We start from the raw sequence: 18,524 nt of genomic DNA on the forward strand, positions 1-18,524 counted from the left end.
GGCTTGAGTGCAGTGGCAGGATCTCAGCTCACTGCAACCTCCGCCATCCAGGTTCAAATGATTCTTGTGCCTCAGTCTCCCAGGTAGCTTGGATTACAGACGTGTGCCACCATACCTGGCTAATTTTTGTATTGTTAGTAGAGATGGGGTTTTACCATGTTGGCCAGGCTGGTCTTGAACTCCTGACCTCAGGCGATCCACCCACCTTGGCCTCCGAAAGTGCTGGGATTACAGGTGTGAGCCACTGCACCTGGCCAGGAGATAGTAGCTTTCTATAGTCCTAGGCTGTGAAAGATTCTAGGGATGAACCTGAACACCGAATGAATGATCACAAAATGTTAGCTATAAACATTATTTGCTAACAAGAACAACAACATTCATGGTGCATGCCGTTTATATTTAGTCATGTATTCATAACATTTCGGTCAGCAATGAGTCACATACATGATATTGATCCCATAAGATTATAATGGAGCTAAACAATTCCTATCGCCTAATGACATCATAGCTGTCTTAACATCATAGTGCGATACCTTACGTGTTTCAGGTGATGCCAGTGCAAACAAATCTGTGCTGCCCATCTATAGAAGTATAGCACATAGAATTGTGTGTAATACATAGCACTTGATCATGACAATGAACACCTTTGTTATTGGTTTATGTATTACTATACTTTTGATCATTATTTTAGAGTGTATACTTCTACTTATAATGAAGTTAACCATAAAACAGTCTCAGGCATGTTCTTCAGAAGGTATTCCGTGTATACAATGTTTGCACGATGACAAAATTGCCTAACGATCCATTTCTCAGAACACATGCCCATTGTTAAGCAATGCGTAATTACATATTTGGCTCCAGGCAGTGGTATGTTGGTAAAAAGTTAACCATTGGCACTCGGGTGCATGTTGTATGAACATGCATGCATACATGTGCCTATGTATGGGTGAGAAATCTGATTGGTAGTGCTTGCTGATTTTCACAGAGTAAATCCTCCCACCTTGGCCGATTTCAACACAAGGTCACTTACCCAATGCAGGTTGGGAAGAGATGAGCACAAAGGTTCTGTGAGCCACTATGAGCCTGCTTTAACACATCACTGGCCCCAGACCTAATTTTTCTTAATTTTCCCTGTATCAGTTAGATCATTCTCTGCTTTGTTTATGTACATCTGTATCCTGCATAATTCCTTCCTTCTTTCCCTCTTCTCTCCTGTCCTCCTCTTTATTCCCATTCTCCCCCATTAATGCACAACTACAATAAGTAATTTAAGAAATTGCATATACATTGGGATATCTTCCATTTTTCTTAAACTTTTAGCAATCTGCTATTATCTAAATACTGAACAATTATGATTAAATTATATTAACATTCAGCTACTAAAATGCAATTGCTATAAAATATGACTCTGGGAATTTATTTAATGAATTTTATTTGCTTTTAAACTTGCAAAGGCTATCAGAAGTTTGCTTAAATGTACAAATGAGTAATTTATAACAGATGAATGATTTTATTTTTTCAACCCAAAGATACTTAGTAGGGAATACCAAGAAGGATAGAGCAAAATTAGTAAGAAGAAATAGCATTAAGTGGGAGGAAGGGAGTGATATAAATTATCACTTTGCTGAAGCTCCCTCCCCTTGCTCCCATACACAAAGCCACTTTCCCCCACTCTAAGTTAGGGGTTAGAACATGTAAAAAGAAATATTCTTGAGGCCCTAATTAGCTCAGCTTGGGAAGTACAGTATCTCTGATTTTTGAGATACGAGAATGGGAGGAGGTATATTTTCATGAACATGAGGATATTGACATAAATGGGGCAACTGTGTTATAGGAATATTTTTGGCCATCTTCTATAGTATTAACAAACATAGGAACATCTCTGGAGTGGTCTAGTTGTGCCACCAGAGGTACAAAGTTCAGCAGACCCTGGTGTTTCCTTAGAATGTGCAGAGGTAGAGGACTGGCTGAAGTAACCTTACCAGTATCCCTGAAGAACATTTTTACCTAGTCAAATGCAGGAGTAAGTATTTAACCTGTTGGAATGAAACAACTTCAGGGCACAACATATCTTAAATCTCCCTTTGAGAATACAGGTTCTGAATGACATAACTTGAATATCTTCCCTCTGTGACCTTTGAGTTAATACAGTCTTTTAAAAAATTCTACAAAATTGCTTTCTTAAATGCATACCTTTTGGTTAAAATCAAAAAAGTATTTTTTTTAAAGTGAATATATATGCAGGTCATTTGGAGTAATTATTTTAAGCAGCTTTTAAGATGTCAATTCTAATTTGACCTTTCACATATCTTGATATTTATAGTTGAAAAGAAGTTTGACTTTGTTTTCTGACTTTTTTTAGCCTCCAATATTAAAGAGTTATAAATGAAAAAGCAGTAATCAGGCTGGTAATAAGTAGATAACTGGGGAGGCAATATGTTATGGTTATGTCTGGTATTTGAAAATGTTTCCACAATGCTTAAATGTTTAAAAAGTATTCTTACTTAATCCCCCATTAGAGATTGCTGGGTAGAAAGGAATAAAACAAAAGTAGTTTAAGAACAACACGAAGGATACAATAAATAACCTGCCTTTGTGGTTCAAATAACTTAGTACACAAATAGTTTCATTTGTTACCACCTAGAGTTATGATGTTAATTACATCACAGTGGATTATATGAAATTTTACAATCTACTCTCCTCTCCCACTTTCTCTGCTAGCTTCTGTGAAAATGGTCGGTTCCTTCTTGGTTGAATGGTTTTCCATTCCTCCACCTTATGAGTATAGATGGTTTTATTTAAAAAATAGCAAACTTTAATTTGATTTATATATTCAGCAGTAGTTATAAACTGTAGAAGTAGAGAGGATTGCTTGCCATTTTACCCCTATTAACTACTCTTCTACAGTTAATAAGCTTTGACATCAAGTATGTGCTAGTGAGATTTCACTCTTATACTAAAACTCCAATAGCAGCTTCCTAATTCATTGAAAAAAAAAAATCTACAGCACTGCAGTTGACCACTCAAAAGAAAGAATTTAATAGGAGGTAATTAATGCTTTATTAATAAATTTTTATGATCATAAAAATAAAGTAAAAAATTTAACCTTTATAAGCAGGTTATTGAGATGAGGACATATTATCATCTTTATTATATGGAAAAGAAAACTTAGTTTGAGTAACTCGATCAAGATTGCATAGTTGTCATGGTTAGGCCAATTAATTAAAAATGAATGGGAGTATTCTCCTGAGAGTGTATTGCTTCTACTTATCTTCTGAAAAAGAAGAGGGTATTCATATAGCACAGTTCTCCAGAAACTTAAATTAATTTTCCCAATATATTTCCATAGGAAAAGTGTTATTGCTGATAAAAATGGAGAAAGATGAAAGTTATATTAAATTCAAGTAAGAGATCTAACTGTTGAGGTCCAATGGGGTGGGATTCATAGTGGAACTCTGTCACTAGGTAGATCCAAAACATTCAAATGCTGAAGTAGCAAGTGACGTTCAAGTCAGAATTAATTGAATGACTAGTGTCCAGATAGCCTTACATAGCACTTGTTTTTAGATGGCAATATGTTTTTTTCAGTCATTTGCTCACATTAAAGGGTATGAAGTAAATGTATTCAGTCCTCGACTTCTGATTACTTATTAATGCAAGACGTGCTCGTGTATCCATCCTCTATACCTCATGTGAGTTTTGGCCATTGAGATCTAGTTTAGTGGTGCTGTGGATTTGCTGACCTAGAGAAGAATGTCTATATTACGTAGCTATAGAGAGTTAAATTGGCCAGTACCAGGGAGTTGAACCCCAGGCTAGCACCCCAGTTCCCCACCCCTTGCCAGAGCTTCTTCCTAAGAAGCTGTTGAGGAAGGAGGAACTAGATACAGTTTGGGACAAGGCAGAGAAGAGATGCTTGCTTGTAATCAATCACAAATTAGAACTGTGATGTGATTTTCAGCTGTGATGTGATTCAGTTGCAAATATGAATGGGAAGATAACCCATTCTTTTACATCGAAGACTGTGTAGATAGCTTCTGCATTGATTATGACTGTTTCACTTATTATTTGTATTGATTGTTTATATTGACATCTCAACAGGAAATTATTTTTGCAATGAACTGTACCATTTATGTTTTTTGTTGTAAATAGTGTAGCCTATTATAGCCTTAAGCAATTGCTTTAAATAGTACTTTAGAATATCAGAAGTATTGCTTTAAATAGTACTTGAGAATATAACTAAATCTTTGTATCAAAACTGAGTGTTTTATTGCTTTGAAAATGAGAGGTAAGGAATTGTAATTTTTCTGACATTCTGATGTGTTAGCTAATGAGTTGCAAGATAATGGGACATATAGTGATTAATTAGTGATGAGCTGTGACTGGCACCAACATCACTGGATTTTAATCGAAACCTGGAAAGGGAAGGTGTGTAAAAATAAAATTGTTAAGAGACGTACCTTTCAGATTTATTTTATTTCATTGCTACTTTTTTTTAATGAATAAGTGTGGCAAGATTATCAGCAGTGAAAAGCAAGCACTGAAAATTCCTATAAGATAGCACTTGAAAATGCATGATCCATAGAAAATTATAATTCGTGATTATGTGGGGGAAAAAAAGGAAATCCAAACATATTTGGAGAATCATTCTTCAAACCACATAAAAGCTTTACTAGCCATTACTTTTGAATGATTTATGTGCACCCCCTTGTGGCTATTCATTAGAACCACTTGAAATAGCAAAAGAAAGTGACAGGAAACTTAATTGCCTGGCTTAAATAACCTACCCACAGTTAAAATGCATGGTAAATGCTATATTGTAAAGTATTACACAATATCAGATTTGCTTTTCTTCTACTGAAAATAAGTGAAATCACCAGTAATTGTTTTTTACTTTAAATGTAAACCAATATCAATATCTATAAAAATAAGTTGTTTAAAGCCAAGGTTTAGGTAATGGCTAGTAATTATAAGTTAATTATTTCTTAATTAACATAATAAGGCATCTTCAATAATTTATCTTATCAATATTTAGGGAGAGTATTAAAATTGATTTTGTATTTTTTCTAAAGCATCTTAGTAAAGTCATGCAAAGTTGCACATCCCACAGATATTATGGGATCCTGAGTCTCCTGAACTCTGACTTGATTTTTCCCCCAAGTATTACCCTTCTGGAAGGAATTTCATCAAGCCTGTTTTGTGAATCCGGATGAAAGAGTTCCATATGAGCAAAAATTGCATTTCTCTACATTTATTTTTTAACTTTGCAAGGTTTGTCACCATAGTTGTACTCTAATTCACATTTTAAATAAGGGTTTCCTACCCGTTATATGCCATTTTCCTTTCTTATGAAGTAGCAACAGTAACTCTTTTAATCCTACCAAAATTTTCACACCTTCTTGACTTCACACTTGGATTACTTCAGAATTGGAGAGTTTAATCCATATGAGTGACCACTGTGTAGGGATAAAAGTCATGTATTCCCAGGGGGAATGTATAAAGATGAGGCTCACAAGCAGCCAAATTGGTTCGTAAATCCACTTAGTGCCCTTTGAGTGCTGGCATTTTCTAATTTGATCTCTTGAATTTGAATTTACATATTGTGAACAGCAGCCACTGACTGCACACTAAAGTGGTATCATATTTCAGAGGTAGAACCAGGCATTTGTTATAATGGTTTATGGAAAAATGTAGGGTTACCTACTACTGTTAGGCCTCCGGATAAGTTCTGTTATTAATCTGGATTTCAATTTCTAGCTTTGAATAACTACATTTTAAATCATTTGAGGGAAACTATAAGACTGCTTTGGACAGTTATGAATACAGAGTAGACATTCAATTAATTCTTTGAGGAAGTTAACGTTTATTGAGAGCCTTCCATGTGATTTTTTCCAAAATAATTTATTTTGCTTTTAATTTTTTATAAAAACCTTAAGAAGTACAGGGATGAAACACTGTGTGTTATCAGTTTTGGCACTTAGATTCAAATGAAGCTGAGTCTAACTTTAACATTTATGTTTTTAATACATTCCAGATCATTTTTTATATGTTTGACTTCATTACCCATAAAATATTGACTTAGATCTCTATATGGTGAAGACCTTAGTGTAGTATTTGACACATTAGAAACACTCAAGAAATCATTTCTGTTGTTCTTTATCACTGTGTTGGATGTTTTCACCCCCTTCTTTTTTTTCTGTTTAATACCTTTGCCACTTATTTATTTCTTCCTTCAGTTTCACATTAATAGAATGGGAGAAGGAGGAAAAAAATAAAGCAAATCCCAAAACAAAGGAAAAATAACCCAAGAAATGTGGAAGAAATAGAGATAGGAAATTATATTTAGCCCACAGGGTGGCTGTTAATTATTCTGTTTTGTTGTATCATCTGGCTTTTGCTTTATTCTGAGGTCCTATGTATGTAACAGCTTGAGAAGGGGTAGATGTAAACCATTGGATGTGAATGTGAGTGCCAAGGTCTTAGGATATGACATCAGGCCATCTACTCCCTTTCACAATCCTTTCCTTCCCCATAAAAAACATCCATTCATATTTATTAGTTCTGCCAATGTGAGATGGGATTTCTGACCTAATATTTCTTTGAGTCTTTCCATGACATCAGATGTAATTGGACCAAAGTGAAATTAATCATTGTCTTTATTCTTTTTCTACCAAGCATACTCCCTACCTCATTTGCCCCAATTCTGATATGTTACCAAAGTTCCAGTGGCTGAGGCCAAAACCTTAGTTTTTCCATTGATTCCTCTCTCTTTCTCCCTCTACGCAATTTGTCATTGAGTCCTTTTGTGTCTTCCATAGAACTGTCTCTGGAATTCCTGCTATGCATCTGTCAATACTACAGGAACCCGGCCTCCTTCCTTATCACTTCAGATTTGAATTTCTCTCCCAGACGTTTAGCTGGCTTTAAATACATTAGCTCATGCTTGTGAAGGACTTATTGCAATTTCCAGCATAAAGTAAACATTCAATAAATAGTAGGCTTTATTTTTGCTATTACTGCAAGTTACACTAAACTACTTATGGTACTGTCTTTCCCCTTATGCAAACTTAACTTTAAAGGTGAAGTCAGCTATGTGTCGCATCTGGATAGGTGTGTGTGTGTGTGTGTGTGTGTGTGTGTGTGTTTGTTTATGTAATTGGGGTTTTAATGAGGGCAAAGAGGTTTTAGAGAGAGAATTAAAAGTGAGCTATTTTACTACTATTTCCAATAATCTCTGTGCAGTAGGATGCCTGCACAGTGTATCTGGAGGTATGTCTGTTTGAGCTCAGAAATGGGGATTAGGTGATGGATGCCAGTGGTATCTCCAGTTGGCCCTCATTGTTTGAGACAAGATTTTTTGAGTATTAATCCACTTTCTATGCTTTCACAGCATAGGATTTTGGTCTTCTTTTCAAGATCTGTCTTTCTCATTTTCCTGCAAATCGAGGATTAACAGGATCATGGATAGTGATGTCAACACTCTAGTTTTTATTTTTGTATATCATCTGTGTGCATTTTTATATTATGGACTTTAAGAAATTAAACTTGACTAGAGATAAACCAGTTTGATGAAAATAAGGAAAGTGACACTTTTATTGAAATGCATATATTTTGATATAATTTCAAACTTACAAAAAGGTAAGAAAAATAGTACATGGAACACCTGTATACCCTTTAACCTATTTTAAAGTAGGATAATATATTTTAAAAATAAGAGTTTTTCTTTCTTTATCCTGGTATTTGCTAATTATGTAATAGATTATGTTCAGTTGTCATAGTGGTAGAACAAATTACAAATTTTGTTAACTGGGCCTCCTCTTTATTTTAATGCTTTCTAAAGGCTGTTTTTTAAATCAACATTCCCTTCCAGAATAATGGTATCCTTAGAAATTTCTGTCTGCTTGCATTCAGTTGCTTGTCTTCGTATCTTGCACTCCCATTGTAGTAGTCTTACAGATCAATATTAAAAGATTTATTTGTTTCAAAGTTTAAGTAAATCTCAATGTGGAATGTCAGGCTAAAATATGTTTTCATTGAAATGAAATCAAATACTATTTTAGTCAGGTTGGAAACATTATGAGAACGTTCAGGCAAACCTCTATTCCTCATCATGAGGAATCTAACTAAATAGGGGAAAAAGTAAGCCTAATTTTGCCGCTGTAGAATTCCACCATTCTAATGGCAAAATGGAGGAGTTTTCTATGGTTTCATTTTAACATGATGCTTGAACTGGCTACGTTAAACCAGTGCAATTATAGGTATTTGTAAATTTCATACCCAATGTGCTGTTTCTTTGTTAAGTCTTAGAAGAAGAAATTTAAGTATTCAAACTAAGATTTCACCACCACAAGTACTTATTTTCATATTTTTCACATTGTTATTAGGATCAAGGGAAATAATATGTGAAACAGCTTAATTATAAAGTAGAAAAACTATATAACATGTAAGTTGTTTTTATAGATGCAAACAAAAACAAAAACAGTCTATTTGATACGTTGGATAAAGTAGCCATTTTTTCAATGTTGTTGGCATGAAATTTTGCAAGATTTAGTATATGTGCATTTTTTATTTCAGATCCAAAACGCTAATGATGTATTAATTGCACCACTTGAGAAATTTCGAAAGGAACAGATAGGTGCAGCAAAAGTAAGTATTACATTTTATTATTCTTCAGTTATTCTCCTGATGATTAAAGATGACATAATTTCAGATGTTAACATTTTTGAAATTAGAATGACCTTTTAAAAGATTTTGTACATCATTTAAAACTTTTTGCATAAAGCCTATTACAAAGACTGGACTTCTTTTAGACATAAAAGATATTACTATTCTACTGAGTAGATAAAAAGCATGTTATAAATGAGTTCTTCCTCTCCCAAAAATTGTAGGAAATTAACGATTTTGAAGACAGGGTGAAATTATGAGGAGCTCTGTTCCTAAATAAAATAAAAATTAGGCACAGGGCACATTGAAAATTCAATTCAGTGATTATATGAGAACTTTTAATATTCTTTGTATTTTTTATAAATAAAAATATGTGTTTCTGAAAAAATTTAGAAATGTTTGTCATAAACCCTTTTTGTTAATGTTTAATTGACTATGGACCAATAAAATTTTTTCTGATTCTAATCATCTGAAATTTGCCTGCATCCTCATTCTTAGAGCCGTATTTTAACCACTTGTGCAACATCATGGGAGCATATAAAACTTAAGGTTTCTAAAATAGAACTAATCATCTCCCATCCTTCCCTCATTCTTACCCTGTTTGAGTTTTCCTTTTAGTCAATGTCATATCCCTTCCCCATTCGAGCAGTGCTGTCCATTCTAATGCAGAATTATTTCTACTCCTTTCCTCTTTACCTCTGTCTGAAATATTTGAAATAGCCTACTAATTGATCTCCACACCCTCCTTCTAACATATTAACAGATTTTCACCATCTTCAATTATGTCATTCTTCCAATGATGAAACCTTCTGTGGTTCTGCTTGACAGTTTAATTTTGATCGTGAAAGCTTTCCACAACCTGGAATTTTGAACTTTGCTACCCACCAGCAGGCACAGTTTTCTGTTCACCCGTCTCTTTATATACCTGACACTAATCGTGTCTTTGCCCAAACTTTTCCCTCTCTCTGGAATACTTCTTACCCTTCACTTTTTGAAGTCTTGCCAGACTTCATATCCCAGCACCAGAAACAAGCCTTCCTTATATAGGCCTTTCTCATGCAGATGTTCCCCTTCCAGAACCTATTTGGTTTCATTTTCTTAGGATAGAATAGCCTTTACACATATTTCCCATAAGAAGTTAACACAGTTTGCCTTGATTAGAATTTTATGTGCATTTCTCCACCAATTGTGAGCAATTTTCAAGTGAAGGACTAAAATCAGAACCGTTTTTATGTTAATTAATTCAGCAAATATTTATCAGTCTCATGGTTGGCTCACATGTGGCATGCATGGTGTTTGATAAGATGAACGGATGTAGCTGTAAACAAGTCAGAGATGATTCCTGCGTGTATGTCCCTATTATCTTTCATGAAAAACAGACATAGAAGTAATTTCAAGTGTATTGGGGATTGTGATGCAAAAGTACGGAGTGCTTCGCAAGGGCATCATTAATGGATCTGAGCTTGTCCAGGAAATCAACAAATGTCTTCTGCAAGAAGTGTTAGGTAGAGACCTACATCATGAGGAAGAAAAAGGGGACACAATGGTTTGAAGGGAAAAAAACTTACAAATATTCCAGAAAAGGGAATGGAATATGGGAATGAATGAAGGTTTTCTTGGTCAGGGAGGGAAGACCCTGACATTTTAGTGGAAGAAAGTCCAGTATGTTTGGAGCACAGTGGACCCTGGAGGTAGAGGCCACGTGTGCAGCTTTATAAATGACTCACAGTATTTTACTCCCTAACCTAAGGGCAGTGATAAGCAATAGAAACGTAAGCGGGAGAGTGATATCATATTTGTATTTTAAATGTCATTCTAGATGCGTATCATGCATGGATAGGAGGCCAGACTACCTGGGCAAACCAGTTTTGGGGCTGGCAGTTAGTGGCTTTAGATAAGGAGGGTGAAAGTAACTGTGGGGACAAGGAGATGTATGAAAGCTGTTTTAGAGGTGAAATGACAACAGTAGGAAGTGGGTTACATACTGGAAAGTTAGTAGGAGAAGGTTTCAGGAATGTCCCTCTGGATTTCAGGTTGCATAACTGGGTGGTTGTTGAACCACCTACTGATATAGGCAACATTTATGTTGGATGGCAATGATGGTAAGTTGAGTTTTTAGTCATCATGAGTGAAATTTAGGCTCCTCTCAGACATCCATGTGATGTTGAGTTAGCAGGTGTGTATTCAGATCTGAGCCAGAAACAAACATTTGGGAATTCTGTCTTCTAGGTGTTTGTTAAAATCATGGGAGTAGATTAGATCCCTTTGAGAAAGAATAGAGTGAGATGTGAAGAGGACCCAGGACATTTATAATCCGAGAACTCTCTCAACACTTGATGTTTGGGGAAAGAAAGTTAGGAAAGGAGGCTGAGAAGGAGGGAACAAAAGAAAGAAGAAATGACAAGAACATGGTATCCTAGCACAAGGAGAGTCTTTTCAAAATTAATAATAGCTAAATTTTATTGGCGGGGACTTTCAGTGAAAATCTGTGACCTAATTAAATAGTCACAGCAAACTGCGAGGTGTGGGTACTGGTGTTATACCTGCTTACAAATGAGGAAAATGATGGGGTGACTTGCACCAAATCACAGAGCTGATCTGAAAGAGTCAACATGTTCCCCAGATGAAGCCATTTTATTTCAGAGCCTTGACTTAACAATATTTCACTTCATCAATGGTGTTTTTATAAAAAAATTGAATTAGAGCTTTGTGAAAAATTCTTTCCCTAGTACACATATTCCAAGTTTTCTAGCCCCCAAAAAGAGTAAGTTTCATCTGTGTGGGAAATCTTTTTCTTATTTGGAGGTTCAACTTATCTTACAGTTGCAGTGGCAGGAATCTTAATAACATTTTATTTTGTTTTGTAAACATCTCAGTTGCAGGACAGATCAACTGAGAACGCCCAATGGTATACTATGCCTTTGCCTATTCACTGGAAGGTTAAATTCGTGATCAAATGAAGCCGGTCTTGAGCATTAATATTATTGCATTTAGTTTTTTGGTGGTGGTGATTCTGTGTATTTTATCTGCCTGATGCATTTAGTACTAAATTGTTTCTAAGCTGCCAAGTAGTTCTTGCTTAGTAAAGTGAATAGTGAATTAAAAACAGGCATGTTCGGCCGGGTGTGGTGGCTCACGACTGTAATCCTAGCACTTTGGGAGGCTGAGGCAGGTGGATCACCTGAGTTCGGGAGTTTGAGACCAGCCTCCTGACCGACATGGAGAAACCCCATCCTCTACTAAAAAAAATACAAAATTAGCCAGGTGGGGTAGTGCATGCCTGTAATCCCAGCTACTTGGGAGGCTGAGGCAGGAGAATTGCTTGAACCTAGGAGGCAGAGGTTGCAGTGAGCCAAGATCACGCCATTTCACTACAGCCTGGGCAACAAGAGCGAAACTCCGTCTCAAAAAAAAAAAAAAAAAAAAAAAAAACACAAAACACACACACACACACACACACACACACACACACACACACCAAAAAAAAAAAACAGGCATGTTCTTCCGAAATACATGTATAGATCAATTTTCTTTTGGCATTGTGAAACAAACATACATGAAAGTACTTATTATTTTTCTATTACTTTACTTCCTGTTTACTTAGGTATTTTCTCATATGGTGCATAAAGTTAATTCTACAAGTGACACTCCGCTGCTTTTCAGCCTTTGCCTTGGAGATTTCCCACAAGCATGTTTGAGCTGATTAGCCAGCTGGAAGGCAGGGCCGTTGATTAAGGATAGAATCTTCCACTGCAGTCAGCAACCTCTTCAGCTTGGTCCACACAGGCAAAGCAGAGTGGAAAATGCTGAGTCAAAGTGACCCTTGCCTAACAACCAGATGATACTACTTAACTGCAGTGGATAAGATCCATCACCACAAACATTTCCTTTGTAGTGTATTCTATGGCACTTTGAGACACCTGATACTTTGCTGTGAAAGTGAGGCTCTTGGTAAGTTACAGTTGTGGGAAAGAAGCATCGTGCATCTGTGAGAGGCATTAGAAAAGATTAGTAATGGGGTTGTTGAACTGAAGGACAGAAGGAAATGGGTTCTGCTATTTCAGATACTTGGAGATTAGAAGAATTATCTATAAACAGTTGTCAAGGAAGTATTTATTTAAAGTTTCTTAGTAAGATGGTATATTCAGAATGCAACTGTGTTACAGGCCAGACATATTACATGTGTCAGAGGCTTAGATCGAATGTTTGGTTTCTCCTGACACACTGCTGGTTTAAATTCTAGAATACTATTGGAAAGTAGGTATTCAGAACACTTGATGTCAACTCTATGAATTTCCACTATAGGAATATATCCATAGTAGTTGTATTAGCATTATGCAAAAGTAATGGCAAAAACTGCAATTACTTTTGCATCAATCAAAGAGTATAGAGTGAGATGAATCATAATTGTTTTTTGGATGCTTTTTGAATAAATTGACAGCTCTATTTCCATTTCCTTGACTGTTGGAAACCTCCTTGTTCTCAGAGAGAATCAATTTTAAGTCCTCTCTGCACTTTATATGCCTGTTGCTACATAGACCGGCTGACTCTGAAGTATAGATAGCACTCTATGTCTGAGGTTTTTTTTTTTTTTTTTTTTTTTGAGATGGAGTCTCATTCTGTCACCCAGGCTGGAGTGCAGTAGCGCAATCTCGGCTCACTGCAACCTCCACCTCCCGACTTCACGTGATTCTCCTGTTTCAGCCTCCTGAGTAGCTGGGACTACAGGCGCCCCCACCATGCCCGGCTAATTTTTGTATTTTTCGTAGAGACAAGATTTCACATTGGCCAGGCTGGTCTCGAGCTCGTGACCTCAAATGATCCACCCGCCTCAGCCTCCCAAAGTGCCGGGATTACAGTCGTGAGCCACTGCACCCGGCCTACGTCTGAGTTTCTAATCAAAGATAATACACTGTGGAAAAACAAATGTATGTTTATAAACATACATACATACCAGAGCATTACGTATGTTTGGTGATGGAACTTGTGCTAAGGAGGCCAAAGGCTCATCTTCCACATACAGGTGTGTATTATACAGAAACAAACTGGGAAGAGACGTGGCCCAGTGAAGATCAGAACTCAGTTCCTCAGACCAGAAGCCCTGCTACTCCCTAGAGCAACTCTGTTGTGAAATACTTCATTTTCTTTACCTTTAACAAATAAATGGTTTACTGTGAAATATCTTAGTTATCAAAATGTTTCAAATATGCCCAAACTTATCCCTTGAACCAAGTATAGTTAATACATTTCCCTTATTTTTGAAATACCCCTTGATGTCCAGGGTCCCCAGTACACAGTAGGCACTTAATGGTAACTTGTTTCATTAGAGATAACAGACTTTGGAAATACTGCCCATGAAAGTTAAAGGATACATTTTTATTTCTATGAGAAATGTTTTGTGAGACATTGGTTTTTATTTTTAATAAGACTTTAATAAAAATCATATGAACATTCTTCTGTGGTATGTATGTAGAAATCAACAATATATTGCTAGTCATTTTATAATAGAGCTTGATTTCTTTATATTGTTTTCATGTTGAAGACTGTAATGGAAACTGATAATTCTGGTCCCTTTGTTCTGTCCATAGTAGAGTTTGCTTCTGTCTCTGAACATTTGTTTATTATTTTTAAACATGCCTTATACATGCAGTTAATTTAGCATGTGGCATCCAAAAAATCTATATATAATTGTCACAATTCCTGTTTCAGTCTTAGATTTCTGTCATGTGAAAAGTGACTGCAGTCTAACTTGTCTCAAAATAAAAATGACTTAGAGAGTTTAAGAAGTATTACAAATGCTTCACTCAACTTGAGCAGAGTTGCAGGATACAAAATCAATAAAAACAAGCAGCTTTCCAATATAATACTAATAATTAACTATCCAAAAGGAAAATTGAGAAAACAATCCCTTTAATAATAGCAATAATAAAATTAGGTGCAAAGTTAACCAAGGAGGTAAAAGATCTGTATATAGGCAGGTTCCTTGGAGATAGATTTTGTAGGTCCAGTTCCAGACCGCTGGCCTAAAACAAATATCCCAATGAGTCACACATATTTTTTATTTCTTAGAGCATATAAAAATTATGTTCACAATATACAGTAGTCTCTTAAGTGTGCAATCATAGTGTTGTGTCTAAAAATCAACATACATACCTTATTTAAAAAATACTTTATTACTAAAATATGCTAACAATTATTTGAGCCTTTAGTGCATTGCATTCATTTTTCTGGTGGGAGGTCTTGCCTTGATGTTGGTAGCAGCTGACTGATAAGGGTGGTGGTTGCTGAAGGCTGGGGTGGCTTTGGCAGTTTCTTAAAAGAAGACTACAGTGAAGTTTGCCTCATAGGTTGACTCTTTCTTTCATGAAAGTATTTTCCAGAGTGTGCGATATTGCTTTTTCATAGCATTTTACCCATAGGAAAACATCTTTTAAAATTGTAGTCAATTCCCTCAAACATTGCCTCTGCCTTATCACATAAGTATATGGAATATTCCAAATCCTTTGTTGTCATTTCAACAATATTCACAAGGAATAGATTCCATCTCAAGAAACTAGTTTCTTTGCTCATCTGTAAGAAGCAACTCCTCATCCTTTAAGTTTGATCATGAGATTGCAGCAATTCAGTCTTGTCTTCAGGCTCTACTTCTAATTCTAGCTCTCTTGCTGTTTCCACCACATTTGCAGGAAGTTCCTCCACTGAAGTCTTCAAACCCCTCCAAGTAATCCATAAGGTTTAGAATCAACTTCTTCCATGAATCATAAACGTTGTCAATGGCTTCTAGAATGATGAATCCTTTCCAGAAGGTTTTCAATTTACCTTGCCTAGATCTATCAGAGAAATCACTGTCTATGACAATGATAGCCTTATTGTATTAGTCTGTTCTCGCACTGCTCTAAGTAACTACCTGAGACTGGGTAATTTATGAAGAAAAGAGGTTTTATTGACTCACAGCCATGTACAGGAAACATGCTTGTGGAGGCCTCAGGAAACTTACAATCATGGGAGAAGGGAAGCTAACACCTTCTTCACATTGCAGAGCAGGAGGAAGAGAGAGAACAAAAGGGGAAGTGCTGCACACTTTCAAACAACCAGATCCCATGAGAGCTCACTCTCATGAGACTAGCAAGGGGGAAATCTGCCCCCATGATCCAGTCACCTGCCAGCAGGCCCCTCCTCCAACACTGGGAATTACAGTTTGACATGAGATGTGGGTGGGAACACAGAGCCAAACCATATCAGTTGTGAAATGCCTTTCTTTAATCATAAGACTTGAAAGTCAAAATTACTTCTTGATCCATGGGCTGCAGAACAGTTTTTATGTTAGCAGGCATGAGAGAACATTAATCTACTTGTACATCAGGGTGATCAGGTAAATTGGCAATGAGTAGTACTATATTTAAAGGAATCTTTTTTCCTTAGCAAAAGATCTCAAGAGGGCACTTAAAATATTCAGTAAACTACAATGTAAAAAGATGTGCTATCATTCAGGCTTTGTTGTAACCTTTCTAGAGCACAGGCAGAGTAGATTCCACATACATCTTAAGGGACCTAAGATTTCTGGAATGGTAAATGAGCATTGGCTTCAACTTAAAGTCACCAGCTGCATTAGCCCCTAACAAGAGACTCAGCCTGTCCTTTGACACTTTTAAGCCAAACATTGACTTCTCTTCTCTAGCTATGAAAGTCCTGGATGGCATCTTCTTCCAAGAGAAGTCTGTTTTGTCTACACTGACAATCTGTTGTTTGGTGTAGCCACCTTCATCTATGATTTTAGCTATATCTTCTGGATGACTTGCTGCAGGCTCTACATCAGCATTTGCTGCTTCACCTGAGACGTTTATGTTAGGATGTGGCTGCTTTTCTTCCCCATGAACCAACCTCTGCTAGCTTCAAACTTTTCTTCTGCAATTTCCTTATTTCTCTCAGCCTTCATGGAATTGAAGCGAGTTAGGACTGTGCTCTGGATGAGGCTTTGGCTTAAGGGAATACTGTGGTTGATCTTCTATCTAGACCCCTAAAACTGTCTTCATATTTGCAATAAAGTCTGTTTTGATTTCTTACCATTTGTGTGTTCACTGGAGTAGCACTTTTGATTTCCCTCAAGAACTTTTGTATTCACAGCTTGGCTGACTGGCACAAGAGGATTAGCTCTTAGCCTCTGTCAGCTTTCAACATACCTTCCTCACTAAGCTTAATCATTTCTAGCTTTTGATTTGAAATGGTAGACATATGACTTTTCCTTTCAGTTAGATACTTGGAAGCCATTGTACGGTTACTAATTGGCCTAATTGTGTGTCAGGGAAGAGGGAAGCTGGAAGAGAGAGAGAGAGAGAAAGACAGAGAATGGCCAGTTGGCAAAGCAGGCAGAACACATGCAGTATTTATCAATTAAATTCACTGTTTTATATAGGTATGAGACCATGGAGCCCCAGAACAATCACGATAGTAGTGTCAAAGATCACTGATCACAGATCACCATGACAAATATAATAATAATCAGAAACTTTGAAATATTATGAGAGTTAGAAAGTTGTGACACAGAGACATAAAGTGAACATCGTTTAAAAAAATAGCACTAATAACCTTTCCAGACACATGGTTGCCTCAAACCTTCAATTTGTAAAAAATGCAATATCTAATGTACAATAAAACAGAGTAATAAATGAGGCATGACTTTACTTGTAGTTCCCTTTGTTACAACTTCTGTCAGAGGCACTGATGGATATAAGGTTGCAGAATTATTCACTTCATTTGATCATCTTTTTTAACAATAATAGTACTTGACCCTTTATTTTAGTTAACCAAATGTTGCCCTAAGCCCTTTACTTGTAAACTTACTTAATCCTCACAACCAGCCTATTAAATAAGACAACCATTAAACTCATTTTATAGGTAAAGAAACTGAAGTGCAAAGAAGTTAAGCAAATGGACCAAGGTAATCTAACTAGTAAGGAGTAGAGTCATATTTTAAACAGAAATGAGATAAAACATATAGTTCTTTAATAGCACATTTGGTGCACAGAAGATATTCCTCTTCTTCTTAAGAATGCTTCTTAAGGAATACTGATGAGCTCATTTGGACAGTGAGATATAGTGTCTTATAACATTAGCAGCAAATTCTATATTGTTATCTTAACTTGAAATCAAACCCTGGCACTTACTAGAAGTATAAACTTGGGCATTCTAGTTGCCTTATCTAAGCTTTAATTTCCCCATATGAAAAATGGAGAAAATAATAAAACTACCTTCATAGGATTGAAATAGCTTACACATTTCACATAATTTGTTTAGCATAGTTTCTTCCACATAGTAAGTACTAAAATGTTAATTGTTTTTACTTTATAATTATTCATAATTATTGCTATTATATACTTTCTGTCAGTGTAACTAAAGTATCATTGTAAAAATGATGAAGTAATCATGCATGTAGATTAGTTTGCCTTATTTTGTTTCATGGTCATACTTTATCAATATTGAAAAACCAACACGGAGACAACAACAACAAATCTGTGTTGATTTTTGAATATTGATAAAGTGTGGTTCACAGGGGTACCTAGCAAGAAGGCATCTAGATGGACATTACTTATAACTAATAACACTATACAACTTATGGAACACTATTAGATATAGCACTCTTATAAAGTAGAAGATATCATCATTTTTCAGATAGAAAGATGAAGGGGCATTGCCAGCCACCAAGAGGTGAATATATACTGTAGGTGAAATTTGAATCCAAGTTTTTTAATACTTAATTCAATAATCTGGGCACTATACCATCCCTGCATCCTTTAAAGGAATGTAAATCTTTCCTCTTTTTTTTTTTCTTTGTAGTTCATAGTGTGTTTTCGCCATCTTTA

At 36.0% G+C, this 18,524-nt stretch overlaps 1 protein-coding gene across 2 annotated transcripts in view; it reads left to right on the top strand.

Annotated features, from left to right (window-relative positions):
- Positions 1-18,524, top strand: part of ARHGAP42 (Rho GTPase activating protein 42) — a 315,580-nt gene that overhangs the window by 170,292 nt on the left and 126,764 nt on the right. For both annotated transcript variants that reach the window (XM_054438876.2, XM_063671373.1), the window contains exon 4: positions 8,575-8,646. In XM_054438876.2, coding sequence (XP_054294851.1) covers positions 8,575-8,646 — 72 coding nt within the window. The remainder of the gene's footprint in view (positions 1-8,574; positions 8,647-18,524) is intronic.

This window comes from Pongo pygmaeus, chromosome 9, assembly GCF_028885625.2.
Source record: "Pongo pygmaeus isolate AG05252 chromosome 9, NHGRI_mPonPyg2-v2.0_pri, whole genome shotgun sequence".
NCBI classification, from domain to species: domain Eukaryota; kingdom Metazoa; phylum Chordata; class Mammalia; order Primates; family Hominidae; genus Pongo; species Pongo pygmaeus.